The sequence below is a fragment of the Azolla caroliniana genome, unplaced genomic scaffold, assembly GCF_043228905.1.
Source record: "Azolla caroliniana isolate FFs.n. ecotype wild unplaced genomic scaffold, voAzoCaro1.0.p SCAF_11, whole genome shotgun sequence".
NCBI classification, from domain to species: domain Eukaryota; kingdom Viridiplantae; phylum Streptophyta; class Polypodiopsida; order Salviniales; family Salviniaceae; genus Azolla; species Azolla caroliniana.
The window spans coordinates 19,229,036-19,252,648 of NW_028230446.1; the positions used below are offsets into that span (position 1 = coordinate 19,229,036).

General features: G+C 40.3%; 4 protein-coding genes across 6 annotated transcripts; 2 read left to right on the forward strand and 2 right to left on the reverse strand.

Moving 5' to 3' along the window:
* Nucleotides 1-661: 661 nt before the first annotated feature.
* LOC147858325 (mRNA cap guanine-N(7) methyltransferase 1-like) lies at nt 662-2,346 on the reverse strand. Its single transcript, XM_087327608.1, has one exon. It carries the CDS (start codon nt 2,249-2,251, stop codon nt 1,157-1,159), a length of 1,095 nt encoding a protein of 364 aa, XP_087183734.1. The 5' UTR covers nt 2,252-2,346; the 3' UTR covers nt 662-1,156.
* A 2,091-nt stretch (nt 2,347-4,437) lies between these two features.
* On the forward strand, nt 4,438-7,420 carry LOC147858326 (pentatricopeptide repeat-containing protein At4g14190, chloroplastic-like). 2 transcript variants are annotated; one of them, XR_015530474.1, is made up of 3 exons: nt 4,438-5,055; nt 5,198-6,554; nt 6,936-7,420. XR_015530474.1 is itself a non-coding variant. In XM_087327267.1 (2 exons), the coding sequence occupies exons 1-2, from the start codon at nt 4,441-4,443 to the stop codon at nt 6,404-6,406; spliced, it is 1,824 nt and encodes a 607-aa protein (XP_087183393.1). In that variant the 5' UTR covers nt 4,438-4,440; the 3' UTR covers nt 6,407-6,666. The 2 variants fall into 2 exon arrangements, 1 of the variants encoding a protein (XP_087183393.1); XM_087327267.1 differs by lacking the exon at nt 6,936-7,420 and having other exon boundaries at nt 5,198-6,666.
* A 1,327-nt stretch (nt 7,421-8,747) lies between these two features.
* Nucleotides 8,748-11,906, forward strand: LOC147858327 (pentatricopeptide repeat-containing protein At1g03540-like). Of its 2 annotated transcripts, XR_015530473.1 has the most exons (3): nt 8,748-8,930; nt 9,059-11,675; nt 11,794-11,906. XR_015530473.1 is itself a non-coding variant. In XM_087327264.1 (2 exons), exons 1-2 carry the CDS (start codon nt 8,850-8,852, stop codon nt 11,192-11,194), a joined length of 2,217 nt encoding a protein of 738 aa, XP_087183390.1. In that variant the 5' UTR covers nt 8,748-8,849; the 3' UTR covers nt 11,195-11,906. The 2 variants fall into 2 exon arrangements, 1 of the variants encoding a protein (XP_087183390.1); XM_087327264.1 differs by having other exon boundaries at nt 9,059-11,906.
* A 138-nt stretch (nt 11,907-12,044) lies between these two features.
* On the reverse strand, nt 12,045-14,797 carry LOC147858328 (putative pentatricopeptide repeat-containing protein At3g08820). The gene has a single exon (XM_087327263.1). The coding sequence runs from the start codon at nt 14,624-14,626 to the stop codon at nt 12,290-12,292; it is 2,337 nt and encodes a 778-aa protein (XP_087183389.1). The 5' UTR covers nt 14,627-14,797; the 3' UTR covers nt 12,045-12,289.
* Between the last annotated feature and the right edge of the window lie 8,816 nt (nt 14,798-23,613).

Here is a 23,613-nt window from a genome sequence, read left to right on the forward strand (position 1 = left end):
ACTAATCATGTTCAGTAAACTTGAACAAATAATCAAGTTGTTGGAAGCATTATTTAGCCTTCCACCTCCTCCCTCTCAAGGGATTATGTCACTGGAACAAACACTAAAAATTAGTTTGTTAGGTTAAGACTTAACCATAAGCAATGCTTCTGCAAACCATATGATTGAATGATCTTCACATGCTTATAACCTTCAAACCATTGGTTTGAAACATTAGAAACACATCACTAGAAGAAGCACATAACATATAGATGCTAGAATAAATAACCACTTATAATAACATGTCAGCATGACTGACAGTGGATAGACTCCCTTCCTATAATTTCTTACTTGGACTCTTTGGGTGTGATTGAAATCAGTCAGTGCAATCTTGCTTTAGATTTAACAAAAATTAACTTTTGATAGAAATAACAGGAATATAATGTTAAAAAATAAATTTTACTGCTCACTAATGTTAAAAAAGTGAGTTTTAAGTCTTTCAGTCCTTCATGATAAGTTATTCACAACTGCCAACCTGTTTAGGGATTGTCAAAAAGGCCAGAGCAACATCAATGAGCACCAATATCCATTATTAATCTCGAGAAAACAAGTCGTTTGCTGATAAACTAGTTTTTGTGAGCTTCCATGAAACATAGTTTGGGAACATGATTGAAATCGAATGTAAAGGAAATATCTGTAAATGATCACTTTATGTCAATAGCATGGCATAACAGGTTTTATGAAAATGAGACATACAAGGCTGAGACTTACAGGTTATGTTGAAATACTAATTCTTCCATGCGATAAGGTGATGGATTCTTTGTCCATTCATGTGATCAATAAAAGCCATACAAATTCAGCTTAAGTTTCAAAGGGTTTTAACCATTTTTATGATAGAACAGATGATCAGTCATCTCGTGGTTCATGTAGCCATATTATCCAATTTTAAGATTGATGAATGGATGCATCAATCAAATAAATAATAAATGCATCATTTACATCAAAAGCATGGATTGTGACGAATGCATCGATTAACAAAATCGATGAGAAAGAAAGGCATCAACATTGCCATCACCCTGGTCATCATTATGAAGAGATGAATTCATCGACTAAAATGCATCACCATCCTCATCATAAAAAAGCACATTTGGGTATCTATATTTCTGTATTATTTTTTTTAAGAATCGAATTGCACATAACCTATCTCTGTTTCACTAATGGGCGCTGGGACTCTTTTCGGGTTCTTCTCACCATGGAGTTGGGAAGGTCCATTTTTCTTGAAAACAAATGCCATATAGATATAGGCAGCATCCCACTCATCACTGGAGATTGAACTCTTCGAGAACCCATCCCCGAGAGCTCCCAATTTCCTCATAAGCTCCGCAAATTCGGGATTCTTAACATGTTCATGAACAAACTCGTGGAAATTCTTCTTATAGACGAGCTCCAAACTATACTCCTCAGCAAGGGCTTTCAAGACATGGAAGGGAACGAGCCATTCAGGGCAATCAACAGCATCTTCAAGATGGAACTCATATTGAATGCCGAAGGGTTCAGAGGTTGGGAACCTCTTGGCTTGGTAATACTCATCAAACTTGATGCTGTAGCAAGAGTTGCCAAACTCAAGGCCAGCGGATTCTCGGAGCTTGCGGACAATGACATTGGCATCAGGAAGTGTGCCGATGAAGAAACCACCAGGTTTTAAGACTGCTGATGCGTTGCGCAGGGCAAGGCGGGCACGATGCTCACTGACCCATGAGTAGTGGAGCGCGAATTGGCAGCTACAGATGTCAAAAGGGGCTTCCTCATCAAGAATCTCATCCAATGATACAGCAAAGCAGTCGGCACAGATGAGGCGTGCTGGGAACGAGAAAGTGCCCATCTTCTTCTTCTTCATGGTGTTGTTCCCCGCGTCATCACCATTGTACCTAATCCTTGCATCCTCAATCGATCCTTCGGCTATGTCCAGACCTAGATAATATCCTATCTTGGCTTTATCCCACTTGATAAGATCCCCTCCCTTCCCACATGCTATGTCTATCACATAATCTCCTTTCTTTGTGTATGTCTGCACCAACACGCTCTTGATCCAATTATTGAGCTTCTTCAGGTGAATGATTGGGCTTGACTCTCTCTCCTCCAGTGTCTGGTTTGATCTGTTGCTGTAATGCTCTGCGATCTGCTGTTGATGGTGGTACTCTGATGATTCGTCATCAGCTAAGCGAGGCCTCGTGGGCGCAGGCAGTAAGGGTTCTTGAAGGGATCGCTTCATCGTCTCTGCGCATGCGCACAGAAGAAATCCTAACCCTAATCACAGGCTTTAGTGCGCTAAATTACACTTCTGATACATGTCTATACGTATAAAGGTATGCAATGTACATACATACTGATACATAGTATGTATGAATGAATGTACATACATACATGTATGTATGTATGTATGTATGTATGTATGTATGTATGTATGTATGTATGTATGTATGTATGTATGTATGTATGTATGTTTGTATGTTTGTATGTTTGTATGCATGCATGTATGTATGTTTGTATGTTTGTATGCATGTGTGTTGTATGTACATATGCATGCATGCATGCATGCATGCATGTATGTATGTTTGTATGCATGTGTGTACGTATGTACATATGCATGCATGTACGTACATATGTATGGTATGTATCTATGTGTCTATGTGTCTATGTAAATATGTATGTAGACTATGATGTAACAACGTAAGCTGAAACTCAGAAACATTGTCTATGGGACTGCATTGAGTCTCGACTGGTATGGCAACACCTCCTCCTAATGATATTTGCTAACCACTTTCCCCCAATCGGTATTCACATGGGACATGGTGATTTGATCATCACTTGTCCACGCTATTTTTCATTATTAACCCCAAATCTATGGACCACGGTTTTCACACTAACTCTCGAAGTGTTCGTGTACTTCCATTAGTGTCTATGTGGTTTTTAGGGATGAGGACGGAAGTGTAACCATTATGGGAGATATTGAGTAGTACTACCACATATTACATCAGGAAGGCTCGATTCTTTCTCGTTTTTCATCAAGTTAGAGCCTCACCAACTAATTTGGTAAAGAATATATTGGTTGGACATGGTTCATACTTTGAAGGGTTAATGGGATTGTATTATTGGAGATTATGACAATAAAGTTGCTCAATGTCATTGATTTCTTGCTTTGTGGAAAGCTACTCAACTTATTTCCTCGAAGGATTGCCACCAAGATGGTTGTTCCCTCTGCCGATTGCTTAGGAATCAAAACTATGTAATTTACTTACAGTAATGAATGGATATCTTCTTCTTCTTTTAAAACACTGCAAGTGTATTCTCGAGGCAAACTGTTTTTAGATTCGCAAGAAGACAAAACAAAACATGGACTTGGTATCGATCCACTATTATTCTTGTGCTACATCCACATGAAGAGGCTTGCTTGTCTCAAGGATTTCTTGTGCCTTCCCTAATTTTGCCTTGCCCTGCCCAACCTTTCCAATGACAAATGTTTGTGTTGGAATACATCATCCCGATCCTCAAGTTGACAAGTCTGTTTTGGAACATACTAGAAAAAAACATCGACGTTGGTGGAAATGAAGGTTGCGAACAATTGGCAACAAGTAATAGTTCAATATTTGTTATCAATGGAATGCATGACCTTCAAAGGTGTGCGTGCATACGTAGTCTCTATCATGATCTTGTGAAGGTTTTACCCCATCATAGCTTGTAACCCGTCTCTCAATTGCACCTGTTGATGGAAGCAATAACCCGTCTCTCAATTGCATAAATTTGTCATTTCTTTTCTCTTGCATTTAGAAAATCTTTTGATTGCATATATGTATTGGGATGTCCTTATTTTCAGTGTCAAAATTTGTTTAATGGATCATTATACATATGAGCTATGGTGGACAAGTAAGGATTTCCTGCAACCAACCCACGAACTAACTAACGCACACCATGAATTAATCGAGTGTTTCATTCACACTCCTTCGTGAATATGTCATCATAAATCCACTTATCGTCTTTCAATCAAACCACTTTCATCAAGCAAGCGATATACACACACGTATGTGTACATCATCACTCACCAGCTCAATCATACTGCGGACAAGCTAACCCCCGGCCCAAATCCAATAGATCTCTTCAAATCAATATACACTTGGGCTGATGGGTCAGCCAGTCGCCTCACAAACACATACACACACATATATATATACATGGGATCGGGAATTTTCCGGAAGAAAGGCCAACAGGCAGACAATAGTTCTCGTGATATTCTTCGAATGACTCCCCATCCCCCGCCGCTCCTTCGCAGCTTTCCGAATTCCCACCGTATACCCCTACTTCGCAGCTTTCCGAATTCCCACGATATACCCCTCCACTCTTTCTTCTTCTTCTTCTTCTTCTCCTTCTTCTCCTTCTTCTTTCATTATTGCCCCTCCCCTGTCAATGGAGCACAGAGCTTTCTGCCATAGCCATAGCCATAGCCATAGCTCTAGCCTCCCCCTCATCGCCCCACTCTCCTCCTCTCATCACCACACCCCATCCTCTCATCGATCATCCTCAATATTCACATCTCCTCCATATCACCTCCCTCTGCCTCTCCCTCCTCCTCCTCCTCCTCCTCCTCGTGGCTCAGAGCTTCTTTGTTTCTTCGCAAAATCTTCCTTTTCCTGCATAGATGAAGACGAAGGGTTTCGTCAGCATCCTTGGCGAGGAACCGTTGGATCTCTGCATCCTACTTACATCAAAGAAGATGTAGAAGGAACACTGTCTTCGCTGAATGAAGGGAACTCATCAAATGAACGAACCATAGCTCTGCACGATGAAGAGGAAGAAGAAGAAGAAGAAGAAGGAACCCTACGTTTGCATGATTACGATGAAGAAGAAACCGTGGCTCTGTATACGTCTTCCAAGAAGAAGAAAGGGAGATGTGTTTCTCTGGTCATGGAAGGAAATGATCCCATCGAGATTCTTCAGACCATGCCTGAATGGAAGCCGTCTGAACTATGGACCCTTCTTTACTACTTAGCTGCTCAGAGAAGATTTGACGAAGCATTACAGGTCCCACTATATTTCTTTTCATTCTTGATGTCTTCCGTCCATTCATTATGGTTTTGACTTAAATTGCAAAAAATTTAGGCTTGAACCCTGGTCTCATTCTATTCATCTCTTCTTCTTGATATAAAACCTTGATCCTACATAGGCATTTTCTTGGTGGAAAAGACAAGAGAAATATGAGGCAAGAGAGCAACACTATATCAATTTAATCAGGATGTTTGGCCGATCGAAACAACCACACATCTCACAACAACTGTTTGACGAGATGGCACAGCCTTCGGTTGGACTCAAACCTGGGCCAATAAGCTATGCATCTCTTATTCATAGCTATGCCGAATGTGCAATGTTTGGCAAAGCAGAGGATTTGTTGAAACAAATGCGAGAGATGGGTATCAATCCCAATGCAGGAACTTATAACGGGTTAATCTTTGCTTATGGAATGCATTGTCGTTATGATGACATGAATCGGCTCTTCAATAACATGAAAAGATGGGTATGCTCTCCGGATGACAGGACATATAGTGGGATGATCGTTGCATATGCAAAAGCAGGCCTCTTCCGAAGAATGGAACGAATGTGTAGAGAAATGGATCGTAATGGATGGAAGCCGAGCTTTGCTACCATTAATGCAATCATCCAAGCATATGCTAAACATGGCCTATTAGAACAAATGCAGGCGAGCTATATGTGTGTGAAAGATTACCGAGTTCTCATTAGCAGGACAACAATCCGGGCCATGGCAAGTGTGTATATCGAACGATGCAAATTCTATCAATTACGAGTGCTTGTGAGTGATGTCGGGCTGAAGAGGAATAATGTGGGGAATCTTCTTTGGAACTTGCTTTTGCTTTCTTTTGGAGCTAATTTCCAGATGAAGAATTTGGACCGAAGCTTCCGCGAGATGAAGGACGCTTGTTTCGCACCGGACATAACCACTTTTAACATCCGGGCACTTAGTTTTGCTAGAATGAACATGCTCTGGGAATTGCATTCAACGGTGATACAGATGCGTCATGCTCAGGTTCTCCCTGATCTAGTAACATTTGGTGCCATTGTTGATGCATATATCAATCTGAAACTCCGATTTCGAAGCATGTTTGAGGAGTTAGATGTATTGCATATGAAAGGGCTCAGTCCTAGTATTGCAACTGATCCTTTGGTATTCAAAGCATTCGGGAAAGGAGACTTCCATAGTAGCTCGGAAATGCTTATGAAGTTGAATCCTAAACCATATGGTGAGGATTGGACCTACGGGTTGCTGTTAAGCTTTTACTTGAGGAAGAGAGGTGCAAGAAGAATAGAGCAAAATCCAGACAATAGGGGCGTTGTCACCAAGAAATTCATCGTGAGTTGAGAAAGCGTGAACCATATAGTATTATATCATCACAAAGGACAGATGTACGAGTGTATGCAGACCCTAGTGATAATCAAGAAGAGTTTGAAGAAAAGGTTGAGAACTCTCCAATGGTGGGTAACCGTAAGCAATGAAAGATGCTTCTCATGTCATACCTTGAGTGCAGTATTAAAAGTGCAAAATTTGGATACTTCACTGGCAATGCTAACGAGTGTTCATTGTCAATTAAATCAATGGTGTCTACATGTGCTTTGAAATTGCGATATAATTAATAGATTCTTTCTTAGAAGCGACTCATCCTTCCCGAACGCAGCATACAACTATCTGTCGTACTGCGCTCTCCAAGTTTGCTTTGGGAACATGAAGCATTGTATTGGTGTCACCTTGGTTGCAAACACCTTTATTAATTACTCAAAATTGATGGTTAGATACAGCACGAACTGACGCATCATCTTTGATGAGATTTAGTGGTAATCACTCAGTGTTTGTTGTTAAATACAGCAAGAATTGACCATTCATCTTTGATGAGATTTAGTGGTTATCACTCGGTGTTTGTGGGTGTCTAGTAAGAATGCTAGAGTAACTGCTATGGAGACAAATTCCACTCCAATGGAGCAATCAATTGATAAAAAATGCCTTGAATGCGGAATCATTGTCACCATTACCACTGCCCTATATATAAAGTGTGTCATTTCTAGCTATGCCCTACCGCATGTTCTCTCATTGAATATCTCATGTTTCTAGGATTTCCCATTCACACCCTTTCCCCCACCTTGTCTCCTATAGCATTGTTATTCCTTGTGTTTTGGTTTTTCCCTTGGCTGATTGACATTTCTATTTCACATTCCCATCCCTCATTGATAAAAGATCTTGTCCTTTTTCACATGTTTGCTTCCCTCCCAATAAATGGATAAAACTTTGAATGAACATGTGAAACCTTTGTGGAATCTTTCCTCTCAAATAAACTTAATTGTAGCCCTTTATCTATAATAAGGTATGCATGGAATTCAACATTTGAGGAGATGCAACCTCCACCTATATTGAATTTGCATCGTTCCAATATGTCAAATTAGCCCACTTGCAAACAAATGATGATCTTCACATGACCATTTGTATGTCTTCTAGAAAACCGTATTTGTTCGTAGCAAAACCACGAGCCATCCAAAAATCCATGGTTCCTCATATTTCTCCTCTAGCTCGTCTAGCATTAGACACCATTTTCTCGATACAATAATGCCCATTTGCCACATAGTGGCCTATAAAACAAAGTCTCAAACAAATACAGAAAAGCTAAGAAACAAAGACCTCTCTAGTGAACACTTAAACAAAATTTACGCAATCAACCATATAGTACTATTGGAATAATTTTGAAGTTCTCATTGTTTGTCATTCTAATGTGCATATGATATTAAACTACGAAGGTGTTCTAGAGTTGAAGCATTTCTTCTTGTACCAAGGACAAAAAATGATGAATGAACATAAGGTAGTTATGAGAGGATAAATTCTTCATCAATGGATACTCTAGTTGATGTGGTTGTACACTGGCACACCCTTGTTTGTTTTAGTTGCAAAACACTTGGAATAAACTTTTGTATCAATTGGTTATTAAACTTCAATATTGATTGGACTTTCCCATTTGCCCATCTCTCAATCTCTAGCACCCACCATTGTCAATCAATTGCTTGCCTTATACAATTTCAAAGGTGCATTTCTAAGCTTTTTCCCTTACTATCCAAAAGCCCATTTATCGAAAAGTGACTGAACATTTCATTAGTTCTTTATATACTAATGGACCTTGTGCAAGTTTATGAGAAGTTTGTAATTCTCTCTCTTAGCATTGCTTAAGGTAGAAACTATTGATTTGTCAAGCCTTAACGTTGTGGAAGGAGATTGTGACACCATGTTGTTAGAAGCAAACCTTTTTATCCAACCAAATCCAAAGGTCTATACACAATAATCCGTCTGTTTGTACCATAATACAATTCAATACGAAACTAATGAAGATTGATTCGATTAGTACTCTACCTTGTGGATTGTCTCTCGAAATCAAAATGAAAGAGAGCAACCAAATGTGCTTCAACATTCGAAGATAAAGAGCGCAAATTGGCCAAAAGGAAAGTAAGCAATGTAAAATACCTTGCATTGTGCATTCCAACGATTTCATTTTGTGCTTTTTAGCATGGAAGGAATGTGTTCTTTCTGGGGTCCGAGAAACTACTAGACCACGATTGTGAGGTGCAATACATTGTTCCAAAACATATACATCCAAACATTTGCATCACTTAAAAGATGCATCCATACATTACATTCTCAACACATTCCATACATCACATTCTGAATGCATACATTACATTCTCAACACATACATCTCCCCATCAGGCATACATATCCATCCATCCATTTTCATATTGCCGATTCCCGAACACAGATGGAGTAGAAGGAGATGGCTTGCACAGGTGTGGAGCTCTTATGGAAGGAATTCTTCAAGGATCCTTCTTTGTTCAGGGACCATCGAAGCAACAAGGTGATTCTAGTGCTTTCATTATCCTTATCCCCCCACACCCCCCTTTTCTGTGTGTGTGCTTGCGCGTGTGTTTCTTTCAAAAACAAGATTTCATCCTGGGTGCTCACAATTGTTTTTGGGCATCTTAGAAAGATGCAAAATCTCCTGATTTTACACACAAGAAGACAACAGAATCTCTATGGATAGCTTGTGGACATAATCCTTCGTGGGTCCGGAAAGAGCTTGGCAAGCATGAAAAAATCTATGGATATGAAGAAAAGTTGGAAATTGAAAACGGCATCACATCTCTTCTTGAATCCATAAAAATTGCTGGAAGAAAGAAGGATTTAAACGCAGGTAATAGAATACACACTGAAATTGTGCAGAAAGGGTTGTTCCACCAGAACATCTGCATTAACAATGCCCTCATCAGCATGTATGTAAGGTTAAAAATGCAAGATAAAGCACAACAAGTGTTTGATGAGCTTCTAGTAAGGGACGTGATCTCGTGGACATCACTTATGTCTGGTTTCACACTGCAAGGACAGCCAGGAAAAGCTGCCCAATGCTACAAACAGATGCTTGAGGAGGCAACCTACCCGGATGCAGTCACATTTACTTGCATCTTGAAAGCTTATACTAACCTCGGATCCATTGAAAATGGTAAAATGATCCATATCATGATCACAAAACAAGAGCTTTTGAGAACAAATATTGTTCTTGGCACCGCTTTAGTGGATATGTATGCTAAATGTGGTATGCTAAGGAAGGCTCAGGAAGTGTTTGATGCACTTCTTGTCCGGGACTCAATCTCTTGGACTGCCCTCATCACTGGTTATGTCCAGGAAGGGCATTTCAAAGAAGCTTTGGATTGCTTCAGACAGTTGCAGAAGGAAGGTCTCTCCCCAAATGCGGCTACTTTTGCTTGTATCTTGAAAGCTTGTGGCAACTTGGGTTTAGTAGAGGCCGGATTGGAAATACATGCCGAGGTGCAAAAGCGGCAATTGTTATTGAAAAATGATGTTGTGATTGGCACAGCATTGGTGGATATGTATGCGAAATGTGGTATGCTTGTGAAAGCACAAGAAGTGTTCAATGAGCTTCCGGGGCATGATGTGGTATCTTGGAATGCACTTATCACTGGATATGTAGACCAAGGGCTTTGTGGTGAAGCTTTTAAGTGTTTTAGAAAAATGTTGGATGAGGGTTTCTCCCCGAATTCAGTTACCTTCACATGCATCCTAAAGGCATGTGGAAGCCTAGGATGGCTTGAGAAAGGTGAGGAGATACATGACAAAGTCCAAAAAGAAGGATTAGTGGGATCGAGCATTATGCTTGACAATGCACTGGTTGACATGTATGCCAAGTGTGGTGCTTTTGCAAAAGCAAGAAGAGCATTTGATGAGCTTCCAGTAAGGGGAGTTATCTCCTGGACTGCCCTAATCACCGGATATGCCCAACGTGGACATAGTGATGAAGCGTTGGACTGTTTCAGATTGATGCAAGAGGATGGTCTCTCTCCCGATGCGGTCACCTTTTGTTCCATCTTGAAAGCTTGTAGCATGATAGGGTCGGCTGAAAAAGGGAAAGAGATACATGCTCAGGCGAGAAAACGGGGTTTATTGACAACAAATGTTGTACTCGGCAATGCATTGGTGGACATGTATGTCAAATGTGGGGTTCTTGCGAAAGCACAGGAAGTGTTTGATGAGCTTCCAGTGAGGGATGTTGTTGGTTGGACTTCACTCATCTCGGGGTATTCTCAACTAGCTCACGTGGAGTGTGTGTTTACCTTGTTCTACCGGATGATTGCCGAAGGGATAATACCGAATTCTGTTACATTTGTTGTATTACTAACTGCATGTAGTCACTCTGGGCTAGTAGAAGAAGGGCAAACATACTTTGATGTTATTACTACATCATATTGCTTGAATCCAACATTGGAGCACTACAATTGTATGGTTGATCTTTTCAGCCGTGCTGGACACTTCGATAAGGCCATTGCTATGATTGAGAATATAGCACCGTCTGATCGACTCCAAACGTTTACTGTTGTGTTGAGTGCTTGTCGGGAATGGGCAAATGTAGACCTTGGAAAATGGGCCTTTGAGAGTTCCATGGAGTTGGATGAAAAGTATGCATTTCCCTATGTTTGCATGGGTAATATTTATGTGGTCGCTGGTATGCAAGCAGAAGCAGAAGAAATCAAAGCTTTGAGAATTAGAAATGGTGCATGGAAAATGCCAAGATATTGTTGGTGGAACAATACAAGTAAGGGTTCATGAAGCCTGATTGGCAAGTTTATCCAGCAGTTATAGCCTTTTCCTTGAAGCCATTTGTGGAAAGTTCAATTTCCAGCTCCACTATCGGTTGCCACAAGTACCATGTGTAGTAATCAATGCTCATTTGAGGGATAAGGGATCTCATGCAACATAATTATGATACCATTACTCTAAAGATACATCGCATTAATGGATGAAATACACGAAATTGCAGATGGGTTATTGTGAATGATATCCTTCAAATAAAAGTGATACCCAAAATCAATTATGGTGTGAAAACACAATGTAGTGTCATCTAACAATTTGTTATACACCAACACCCCAAAATCTTACCTCAGACTACATTCATCCAGTAAGGGAGATCAGTGATTGGCTCACTTGAGAAGATGATATATTTATCAGACATATATTCTTAGGAATGTGATGGACTATTCTCATCAAATTCCCTTCTAAATTTGCCTAGAGGCATCAATAAATAAATGAGGTTAGATGTATAGCTGGTGAATGGAGAATGATTGATGGTACACATGACAAAAGAATTGTGAAAATAAAAAGATGGAGTTCTTTTTGTTTATTCACAAATTGTATGTTAAATAAATGAGGTTAGATGTATAGTTGGTGAATGGAGAATGATTGATGGTACTAATGAAAAAAGAATTTTGGCCAAATGTTGAGCTACTTTCTGTTAAGGCTCCAACTTTTGGTTGTTAGATTTCGTATTCAACTAGTTTGATTTGTTCCATTCCACTCACAAAGGGTATTCATGTTTTTCATTGGTAACATCATCTCATGATGAACAATGTTACAAGCCATGAAAGACCATCAATCATGACTTTATATACAATACAATAACGAGAGAAAATAATGTATAGATGTTTCCCATATACAAATGTACTCAGCAACGTGCTATAATAATAATAGCATCACTTGCCTCTCTTTTCTCTTGTATCCAATGCTTCAAGGGTTCCCATTCCTTTGCTAAAAACAGCAGAGTGTGATGAGATAAACAACTTATTAATGCATCATCGATCATCTGCTTTTTAGCAGATGCCCAGTCCAAGTGACATTTAAAGCATTTTCAGCCATCACATTGAAAACTCAGCTTTCACCACAAATGCATTTACCATCCTCAAAAACGTGTATTCTATCACTATCCTTAACCTGGATCTTGCGTTTCTCTACCTTTGATATAAGCGCAGTTGAAAAATGGCAATCAGCACAAACACCCATATTCTTTGTAACACGTATAGGCATACCTTCTTGTGTATTGATAAGAGCACATGCAATGGCTAACTTTTCACTATGCTTGCATGGCAAAATTTCCATTTGATCATCCAAAGTGACTTGTGACACCCAATTCAAATGAGAATGATTCATTATTTTTCGACTAATGTCTCTGAGCTTCGCATAGATATGTTGACTTTGTGGATGACTCTTATCACCAGCACTGAACGAATGTGCATCTCCATTTCCATCGATCCACATACAACAACCAGGTATCTCCAATGCACTGTTTTGTATTCTCAAGGCTTCGACTTCCTTTGCTTCTTCTAACATTCCTGCTGCTGCATATATATTGTTCATTGATACATATGCCGGCGCATGCTTTGCATCTAGCTGTATTGAACATTTAAACGCCCATCTTCCAATCTCCACATTTACCCATTTTCTACAACCACCCATGAGGGCCATCCACAAATTAAGACGATTTTGCAATGGCACCTCGTCAATCAAATTCATGGCCTTCTCAAAGTGTCCAGCCCGACCAAAGAGATCTACCATGCAAGTATAATGTTCTAGACTTGGAACAATACAATAGACATTGCTCATAGTATTGAAGTAAATTTCACCATCATCCACCAGGCCTGCATGATTGCATGCTGTCAACAATATAACAAATGTAATCCCACTAGGCATTACATTGTTTTCTATCATTTTATTAAATGAGGCAAAAACGCTTTTGAACATGCCAAGCTGTGCATATCCTGAGATGAGTGCTGTCCAAGCTACTACATCCTTATCCAAAAGCTCATCAAACACCTCTTGAGCTTTAACAATCTCACAACATTTGGCATACATGTCAACCAATGCAGTGCCAAGTATATTGTTTCTCTGTAGAAGCCCCTTCTTATTAATTTCAGCATGTATCTCCTCTCCATGCTCTGTTGATCCTATGCAGCCACAAGCTTTAAGTATACATGCAAAGGTGACTGTATTTGGCGAGACACCTTCCTCTCGCATCTTCCGGAAGCAATTTAAAGCTTTATCTCCGAGCCCATGTTGGACATAGCCATAGATAATGGCCGTCCACGAGATGACATCTCGGATTCGAAGTGCCTCTAAAACCTCTTGTGCTTTTGCAAATGCACCACATTTAGCATACATATCCACCAATGTATTGCCAAATACAATATCGTTTCCCAATAATGGGAGTTTGCTAGCCATTGTATGTATCTCTTCTCCCTTCTTGAGTGATCCAATGCTGCTACAAGCCTTCACTATGGATGCAAAAGTAATAGGATCTGGGCAAAGACCTTCTTCTTGCATCTGACCAAAGCATTCCAATGCTTCATTACCTTGCCCATGATGAGCATACGAGGAAATCAATGCATTCCATGCAACAACATCCCGTTCCTTCAGCTCATCGAACACTTCTTGTGCTTTCTCAATTGTACCACATTTAGCATACATGTCCATTAACGCGGTGGCGAGCATGGTGCTATTCCCCAATAACCCTTGTTTTTGCACTTCCCTGTGTATTTCCTCTCCTTTTTCAGCCAATCCCATGCTACTACAAGCTTTCAAAATGCAAGCAAATGTGATCCGATTGGGAGACAGACCCTCTTTTGGCATCCGGGTGAAGCACTCTAGGGCTTCATTTCCGAGTCCATATTGAACATATCCACTAATCAATGCATTCCATGAGACCACATCTCGAACAGGAAGCTCATTGAATACTTCTTGTGCTTTTTCAAGAACGCCACACTTAGCATACATGCTAATCAATGCATTGCTGATATACATATCCTCATGAATCAAGCTTCGTCGGATAATATTAGCATGTATTCGACTACCCTGGCGCAAGTCTTTGTGTTTAGTGCATAATTTTATTGAGTTTAAGAGTGCAACGCGGTCTTCGAGAGGCCACACAGCCTTCTTTAATTTGGATTTCTGAACCAAAACCTCTTCATTTCTCAGCTTGGGTCTTGTCTGAAGGATTTCTTCATTTCTTGATTTGGACCTTGTGTGAAGAATCTCTTCATTTCTCGACTTGCTTCTTTTGAGATCTTTAGGATTCTGTTTTGCGATCTCTTCTTGAACCACATAAGGGCTGTGGAAACCATGTAAGCACGATGCTTCATTCGTTGAGTGAATCAAACCTTTCTGCAGACCAACAGAGCTCAGCCCAATAGAGAAACAATGGGAGTGGGCCATTGGAACATTCACATATTACTCGTTATACAGAGAGCTTGCAGCCCAACAAAGAGGAGGCATTGTGGGTAATAAGACATTATGTATATGCAAATTACCTAATTGTGTGTTCCCCTTTCTTCCATGATTAACTCCATGAAAACCTTGTGATGATTTCCTTCTCATGAGAAAATGTCCTTATCTCTCTGTATGTGTGAGAGAGAGAGAGAGAGACTGTGTGTATGTTCAACCCCTACATACCTAATTGGCATCTAGTATATTAAGAGGATATGTATGTAGTAATAGAGATGTAAGAAAACAAGGTTTCGAACCCAAGACCTTGGGCTAATAGTCTAACAACTTACCATTTAGGTAAGCTAATTATGAAAAACAAAGAGAAATTGTGTGTTTCACACTAGGATCTAAGTAGGAAGCCTGGCTAGTGTATTTGCTAAGGTAAGAGAGATTCATAAGGAACTCGGACTAATGAAAGTCCCCATTTTGGCAATCGGACTTGAGGAGGGAACACCCTCACTAATGAACGCCAAAAGTTGGCTAAAGATTCACCTAGGAACCTTCACTAATGAATGCATTTACTACCCTAGTTGGCTATGATTGGCAGAGCTCGAAATTATATTGGTTAGGCGCATTCACGTCAAATTAACATTGTTGGCATTCTTAGGCTATTTTCCTACCCTTATATTGTCGTTAGATTCGGCTAATTTCATGCCCTTACCTTTTTATCCTTTTGGTGGAGCTAGAACAAGATTGGTTGTCACTACATCTAGCCAATTAATGTCATACTATTATATACCCTTATTCTCTTAAATATTAGTGGTTGTCATAACTAACCAATTAACGGAATGTCTAATGCCAATGCCCCCCCGGCCCCCTACAATGCATTGGAGATATATAGAATGGTAGTGATAAATCGATTTGTGTTAAGTATTGTTCTCATCAAGTTATCCACATCTAAATTTTATGTGTGACCATCATTGTCGAATGTAGTCAAATCAAGTGACTCAATTTTCATAACATCCTCTCATAGAATTTCCTAGTGCAAATTTCACATCTTCCTATGCAAGCTTATAATCCCATTAACATCACATAAACACATCATTGTTTGTTGTTAAAATAGTTCAATTCTTTAAGCAATCTATTTTTTATTTTTTGTTCCAAAAAAGAAACTTCTTCCATTAGTTATAAAATATATACAAATCCTAGTAGGTACACAATAGTTCCATCTTATATAAATAGTACAAAACAATCCAAACAAAATTGTAGAGTTTTTTTTGCCACTAGGTAGATTACATAATAAGGCGTGATAAAAGATGACATAAATGTTGAACAAATAACATCATGTTACGGTAAAGAAACCATGTGCTCTAGTGGGAGCTCCTCATCACATTTGTCTATAAGTATACATATTTTACGATGTTGAAAAGTTGTCAACATAAAAGCCATGGTAATTGGTGCTTTTGAAATAACTTTTTGCTTTGTTATGCCAATACATTATCGTTGTTTATAATCCATTGATAAACAATGCTTTTGCCCAATTATCAAAGCCTCGCCCATGCTAGTATAAAACAAACTAATAGAAACAATGCACATGATGTTAGGAAGGACACGCATGAGACTAATATTGAATATAGCACATATAAGCCTTAATAGAAAATAAGAATATCTCAAACCTTATACGGAGTCATTCATATTATTGAAACACTAATAACATGTCTATATACGTGAAATAGGATGACCAAAACATAAAGAACTATTTGTTAGGTAAAATTTCGGTAATCTATTCATAGGAATTCTTTTACATTTAGAATATTAGGTTTTTGAATATTTTGAAATATCAAATCTATAATTCGGGGTTTTCAAATTAATATATATTTCTTAAGCAATGATTGATGCCATTATTAGATCCAAATAATATGACTAAAAAAATGATGGTATCTCTTAAGATTGGGCTTCATCATCTTCAACCATCATCAAATAACAATATTTTGAGAAGTGGTGAAAACCCCATATGTAGACTCCTTCATCTTCTACTTCAATTACAAAGCCACTTGGTGGGTCAAAGTATCCATGGGCGAAATCAAGGTTCTATAACTTTCTTTATATGTTAATGGTGGATTAGTACCTTACACATAATAGTGAGCTCACCTCATAATTAAGACCCGTAAAACATACTCATGACAGAGGTGAGAGTACAATATACATATTGCATGTGTGCATATATAAGGTACCTTGAATTTTATACCACCATGAAATTGTAAATCTATATCTTTATTGTAGATATTTAAACTATTTATATCCTTGTGGTGACCACACATTGATGGGTCGATTATCACATGCACTATCACTACTTAATATTGGGGAACTATTAAGTAGTCACATTCACAGGTAAACGAATGCCACCGGCTAAGAGTTTAATGATGATCTGGTTTAATCTTATCTCGACTTTACAAGGACAGTTTGAAAGCCTTCAGGGGCCCTCGGATGCGAGTGAAGAAGCTAGAGGTCATTTCCTTTTGAAATGGAGAGGTTCTCCGATGTTGTAGATGGTGGATGGCAATGCAAAATGTTTTTTTTTTTTTCAAAACAAAATATCCTTCCATTAGTTTTCAAAAAGCGTATCAGCAACAAACTACAAAATAGATGAAAAGAAATGACTATCCCAATGGCTAACCATGGATCCTTCATTTAACTAAGATTCATCTCAACATTTAATTACATTTCCATATGTCTACCAAATCTCCCATGTTGCCACCTGTTTTCAACATACCCGAAAATGTCATCATAGTAGTTAGAGACCTTGCACAAACATTCGAGGATAGAGTTGTATAGCATCCTCCTTCTTATCATGCTCAATATAGCCCAATAACATGGCACACCATTGTACCATATCTCCACCAACAATAAATTCTCAAAAAGTTGATATGCTTCAATTATTGCTCCACATTTACGGTACCAACACATGATCTTTTTCCAATCCTTCTTTTGCATCCATCAAATCATTGTTAAGCACGATATCCTCCTCCATGAAGAAACCTTTATTTATACCCTCATCATGAATTGTTTTCCCTTTTACACTAAATTGAGTGTTTCCAAAAGCCTTTAGGATGCAAATATATGTGATCCTATCAGGTGAGAGACCCTCACTTTGCATCTTCTTTCTGTGTTGAGCATACCCACTAATGAGTGATTCGAAGAGTATAGAGTCCTAACAAGAAGCTCACAATGCACTTGTTGTGGTTTTTCAAGCATACCACAGTTCGCATACCTATCTACCAATGCCTTGCCCAACATAACATCCTTCTCACAAATCCCCGTCTAACAATCTGATCATGAACTTGAAATAAACAAAGATCTTATCACATTGTGAAATTCAATATAATAGCCAGTTCTGAGCTAGGCCGGCAAAAATGCATTCCAAGAGACTACAAATCGAAGTGGAACATTGTCCAAAAACCTACTTGAGCGGAGACACATAAGGTGGACTAAAATATTCCATTTTATATCATCATAAGCTTGGCCACATTGAATACATCTTGGGATGTGAGCATTCCCAACTGCAATAAATGCAAAATGGATTTATTTGCCACCACGGTGGTTGTTCTCTCCGAGGGTACAAAACATATAGGTGGGTGTTGCCACGTGAAGAGATTGGAAGATGTCTATGCTGAATTAGGGTTGTATGAGGCTCACTTTGAGGGTATGTGGTCGAGTAATTCTATGCTCATCGGATGATGCGGTGATTATGAGTTTTTTGTAGATTCCTTTATACATGTTGGTTTCTTTGTAGCCATGCAAGTTGGCTTGTAAGGTATGAGTTGTATATTATCCTATGTACATTGACTTAACTAATGGAAATAATAAATTTTTTTGGAAAAAAAGAGAGGGGGAAATATGCTATGAGTATGAATTCATAACCTTGTGGATTTACTAGACTAACACAATAAAAAACCCTATTTAAACATAAAATGTCATTGAGAGGAAAATATGCCAGCATGGGACCCAAGCATGTATACTATGTCAGTGTATATGTTTTTACCCTCTTTTCAAGTGTTGATATATCACTTCCTCCCATTGATGTTGTGAAATGCACACAAGAGATCAAAACCAACCTACGTAGCTCCTTACTTCTTACTCAATTTATAGTCGATACAAAGGTACCCATTTGGGTTGGCTTAGCTAAAAAGAGTGTGCTAAAAGGGTGGGTCGGCTTAAGTATATGCATCCTAAAAAGGGTGTGCCAAAAGGGTGGGTTGGCTTAGGTACATGCATCCTAAAAAAGGGTGACATGCTAAAAGGGTGGCACAAAGGAACACATACACACCACATTTCTCCCCTGGGAAAAACAAGAGACTGAGGAGCAAGAACATGAACAGGAACATGAGCAGTGGCTTGTCGAAGGAGGGAGAGCATCTGTTGGAGATAGAGCCCCCCCAAGTGATATTATCCATGTTGGTAGGTTTCAAATGGACGCCAATGGACGATTTTGGTGGGAGGCGAGGGTTGCACCCATAGAGTGCTCGAAAAGAGTTGATCTGTGTCGACACCTATACGGATGTATTGTAGGCGTGGGTGACGAAAGGCAAGTTTTAATCCCAGGTTTTGTTGCATGGCTCTATGTAAGCGGCCATCTCCTTCTTGAGGATCTTGTTGAGGTGTCCGGTGAGGCCATTTGTTTGATGATGGTATGGGACTTAAGCACCTATTGGACACCTAGTTGAGTTGCAAAGCCGTTGAGGACATCCCCATAGAACTGATGGCCCTGATTAAATAATAGTTGGATGGGGCTAGTGACGGAAAACGAGCTAACAATTCGCGGATAGAGATCAATCCCTCCTGTGGATTGAGGGCCATTGGACTTGGCTGAGGTGGGGGACAAGAGAGCTATAGGCAGATAAAGATGAATCACTCATGTGGACTGGGCTGAGGTGGGGGAGAGGAGAGTTATAGGCGGATAGAGATCAATCACTCTTGTGGACTGAGGACCACTTGGACTTGGCTGAGGTGGGGGACAAGAGGGCTATAGGCGGATAGAGATCAATCACTCTTATGGATTGAGGGCCACCTGGACTTGGCTGAGGTGGGGGACAGGAGGGCTATCGTGTAAGAGGGGGATCAGAGAAACTCACAAGACAAGAAGTTAGTGGGCAACCTAAGGTGAAGGGGGAAGAGGTGGATGCTTGGACGTGGGGGATTGGTACCCCGCATCTCCACCAATATGTGAAATGCACATAAGAGATCAAAACTAGCCTACTTAGCTCCTTACTTCTTACTCAATTTATAGTTGATACAAAGGTACCCATTTGGGTTGACTTAGCTAAAAAAGGTGGAGATGTGGGATTGGTACCCCGCATCTCCACCAATATGTGAAATGCACATAAGAGATCAAAACTAGCCTACTTAGCTCCTTACTTCTTACTCAATTTATAGTTGATACAAAGGTACCCATTTGGGTTGGCTTAGCTAAACAGGGTGGCTGCTTAGGTACACGCATCCTAAAAAGGGTGTGCTAAAAGGGTGGGTTGGCTTAGGTACATGCATCCTAAAAATGGTGGCACAAAGGAACACATGCACACCACAAGATCTTAGAACTCGAGATCTGACCATTTTAAAGTTATCGTTATTTTGCATAGAAGAGCTTAAATGTTGCATTGGACAATCTACTTCCAAAAGATGCATTACAAAGACAATACATGGCTCTGTTGTGCTAGTAAAAGACTATGATATATATACAAAAAATCTCCATATTACCCCATGTATGAGGTGTTATAGCATCCCCTTCTCCTCTCTTCTTAAGGTTGAAAGAATTATCTCTCGTTTCCATCGTGATCTTGTTTTGTTGTTTCATCTTTTGTGTGTGGATGACTACTAGCTATTTATATTTCAAGACCATCATAAAATAATAATCTCGCAGTAGAAAATATTTGCCAGTTATTAAGGGAAATATTGTCATATTCTTTAGTTTTAACAACCCTCAAAGGCTTAATATTTCCAATCTAAAATATTGGTAATATGCCAAATGTATGCACTAAATATGGTCATATTGTAATTCGTATGGGGCTACACTTTATTAGGTAGGAATGTCTAATAACCTATAGAAATTAATCTATTAGGTAGCGATTATCTATTTAATTGTGACATCTCGTATGTTTCTTATGTAGTAATTTGTCTAATCAAGACTAAGATATTTTTTAATTAGTTTCGTGATTAGGTATGTGTTAAATTTGGATTACTTAAGCTATTGAGGATTCCACAATTGCATGGAATGGAAGGGAGGTAAATGCATTTATGTATTGATATATGATGTGGTCTTTGCATTGGAGCATGGCATCCCCCAATAGCTCAACTAACACAAGATGAAGGAAGACAAACCCTTGAGACTTTTTTTTTCCAAAATAAAGCTACTTTCCCATTAGTTAGGAAGGATTATTACAAGGAGACTATACAAGGAAGCTTATACACAAAACGGGGAATCTCCCTACGATCAAGGTCAAGAAAATGAGACTACTTACATAGTTTTTCAAACCAACTACCTAAAGTAAGTAGATACCTATACCTAAAAGCAGTGGCCTTTAGTGTCGGTCAAAATGAGCCGACTCCTGGGGCCTACAACGAAGGGAGGGAGGCATGAAAGAAGGAAACAACTAGCATGGGGGCTGGTAGTTCCACCTCGGTCCACTTTCTCCTAGCGTCACCATAGGCGTGTTCCGCCATTTCTACCAAAAGCGCAACCGGGCAGTGGCCACGTCATTGGAGTGGTTGCAAACCTCATCTAATTGCCTGCATAGGCAGCTGATAAGCGCGAACCAGATATCCATGATCACTTCCTCTGGGGGTTGTACCCGATCTTGGAAAACCTTTAAGCAACGTGCTTTCCAGACATACCACAAGGTGAAGCCTGCGAACAACCTCCAAATTTCCAGGAACCTAGGGGATGCAGACAACAAGTCTCGCTCGAAGCGGATCTTGATGATTTTGCCTCCCGTACATACATAGCACCATGTATCTGCATTAAAGGCGTTCGTCCACCTATCAGTCGAGTGGTCAATCCATGCCGCAACACTCCACGATGCTATTCCATCCACTTCACATGCCGCAAGGAGGCGAGTGACTCTGTCCCATACCTTTTGAGCTTGAGGCCAATCCCAAAGATAGTGTCTCAGAGACTCAATAGGTGAAGAGCAAAGTGGGCAACCTATCGGGCCGCCCCTTTACCAAGCCATTCCCCAACAGGAATCACATTGTGACCGATCTACCACCAAAAGAGCTTGATTTTTTCAGGCATGTGGAGACACCAGAGACCCTTCCAAAAGTTAATGAGCACCTCGTCAGGGATGCCCAATGTTCGCCATCCATTACGAATGGGACCATCGAGCTGCAGTTGTAGAGTCCACCCCAATTTAGTGCTATATTCGAAGAAGTGGTAGAGTTTGTCACCATGTTTCCACCTGAAATCCCCTGGGTCCCATTTTGGTTCAACGAGGGGACGAGAACCATATACCCATAACTTCCAATGGGGTTCCACCTTAGTAACATCTGGGTCTGTCTTCCAAATGTTATCAACCTCCACCACCATTCAAACCGGATGCCAAGTGCCCCTACTCTGCCTCTCCCCAAAAAATGTATCTCTACCCAATCGACTCACACCCTTCACCAACTTAACCATGCCAGGATCATCAAAGAGACCGAACCATGCATCTTCTCGCGCATTCCCCAACGGAACCCTATCAACTGCCTCAGTTATCAGTCTCCGCATCTTCATAGCTCCCTTGAGGGGAGGGAATGGGTCCTCCTGGGCTCCCCTTGGAGAAACCATGCGTCACCAATCGTCTATAGAGTGAAGCCCTATCTGCGCCAACTTTCTCCATGCCAAGCCCTTAAGCTGCCCTAACTGTCGAATACAAGTGTATAATGGACGTATTCACACTATCCCTTTGGGCCATTTGTGTAATTAGCATAAATGGTAGTTGCCCTAAGTCGGTCACTATATATAGTGACCTTGTAACCTTTTTGTAAGGTTGGGTGTTGTATTATTGCTTTGTGGAATAAAGAGTTCTTTTGTGCCTCTCTCTCTCTCTCTCTCTCTCCATCTCTGTGCACAACGATCTACAATCTATCATACGCAGGTACTCAGAACAGAATCGAATGCTTCTTGATCTTCCGCACAGACGACTTGATCTCCAACATCTGGTATCAGAGCCTGCATAGTATTCGGTCCTTCATCCCGCTGTCGGACGTCGTCTCAACCTGCACAGCATTCGGTTTCTTGCGTCATTCGAAGAAGAGAGAAGAAGAAGAAAAACGAGGCTCGCATCTCATCGCGTTAGATCATCTTCGCTTGGAGTAAGCCAACAGGTTGTACTCTGTTCCTTGTGATCGTAACCGCTCGAGGTGAAATCCCCTTGTGCAACATTGACACGATCGTGCTCCACTCGGTTAAACGGCATCCGAAGAGGTCACTAAACGCTGCTCGCCGCTCGTTGTAACCACTCGGTGCAGATCGGTCTCAAGACAACAACCCCAATTCGTGCTTCATCCGGCTGATCGACATTCGAGAGGATCAGTTGGATCTGTCTCTCTCGTCGCTGCAGCCACCCGAAGCAGAATCGGCCCAGACAATCGGTTTCAATAATCGGTATTCGGCACATATATCCGAAGCGAACCGGGCTCACTCCGACTCGGCAACATTCGGGAAGACCAGTCGGTTCTGTCCCTCAAGTTACCGGAGTCAATTCGAGCAAGTTCAACAATACATATATCCGAAGCCGAACCGACTCGGGTTCAAATCCGACTAGAACGATATCGGGTGAGCCAACCGGCTGCACTCCAACAAGGTTCGTAGTCAACTCCGAACCGAGCTTCGTCAACAGAAACCAAATTTGATGGCATCAACATCCGGCTCGTCAGAAATGAGTCTACGAAAGTTCGATGGATCGAACTTCAACTTCTGGAAGGAACAAATGCAGGACTATCTCATAGTCAAGGGGCAAATC

Coding starts and splice junctions, on each gene's coding strand:
- LOC147858325 (XM_087327608.1), bottom strand. CDS start 2,251: ATGAAGCGATCCCTTCAAGAACCCTTACTGCCTGCGCCCACGAGGCCT.
- LOC147858326 (XM_087327267.1), top strand. CDS start 4,441: ATGGAGCACAGAGCTTTCTGCCATAGCCATAGCCATAGCCATAGCTCT. Junction 5,056..5,197: donor GATTTGACGAAGCATTACAG/GTCCCACTATAT, acceptor GATCCTACATAG/GCATTTTCTTGGTGGAAAAG.
- LOC147858327 (XM_087327264.1), top strand. CDS start 8,850: ATGGCTTGCACAGGTGTGGAGCTCTTATGGAAGGAATTCTTCAAGGAT. Junction 8,931..9,058: donor GGGACCATCGAAGCAACAAG/GTGATTCTAGTG, acceptor TGGGCATCTTAG/AAAGATGCAAAATCTCCTGA.
- LOC147858328 (XM_087327263.1), bottom strand. CDS start 14,626: ATGGCCCACTCCCATTGTTTCTCTATTGGGCTGAGCTCTGTTGGTCTG.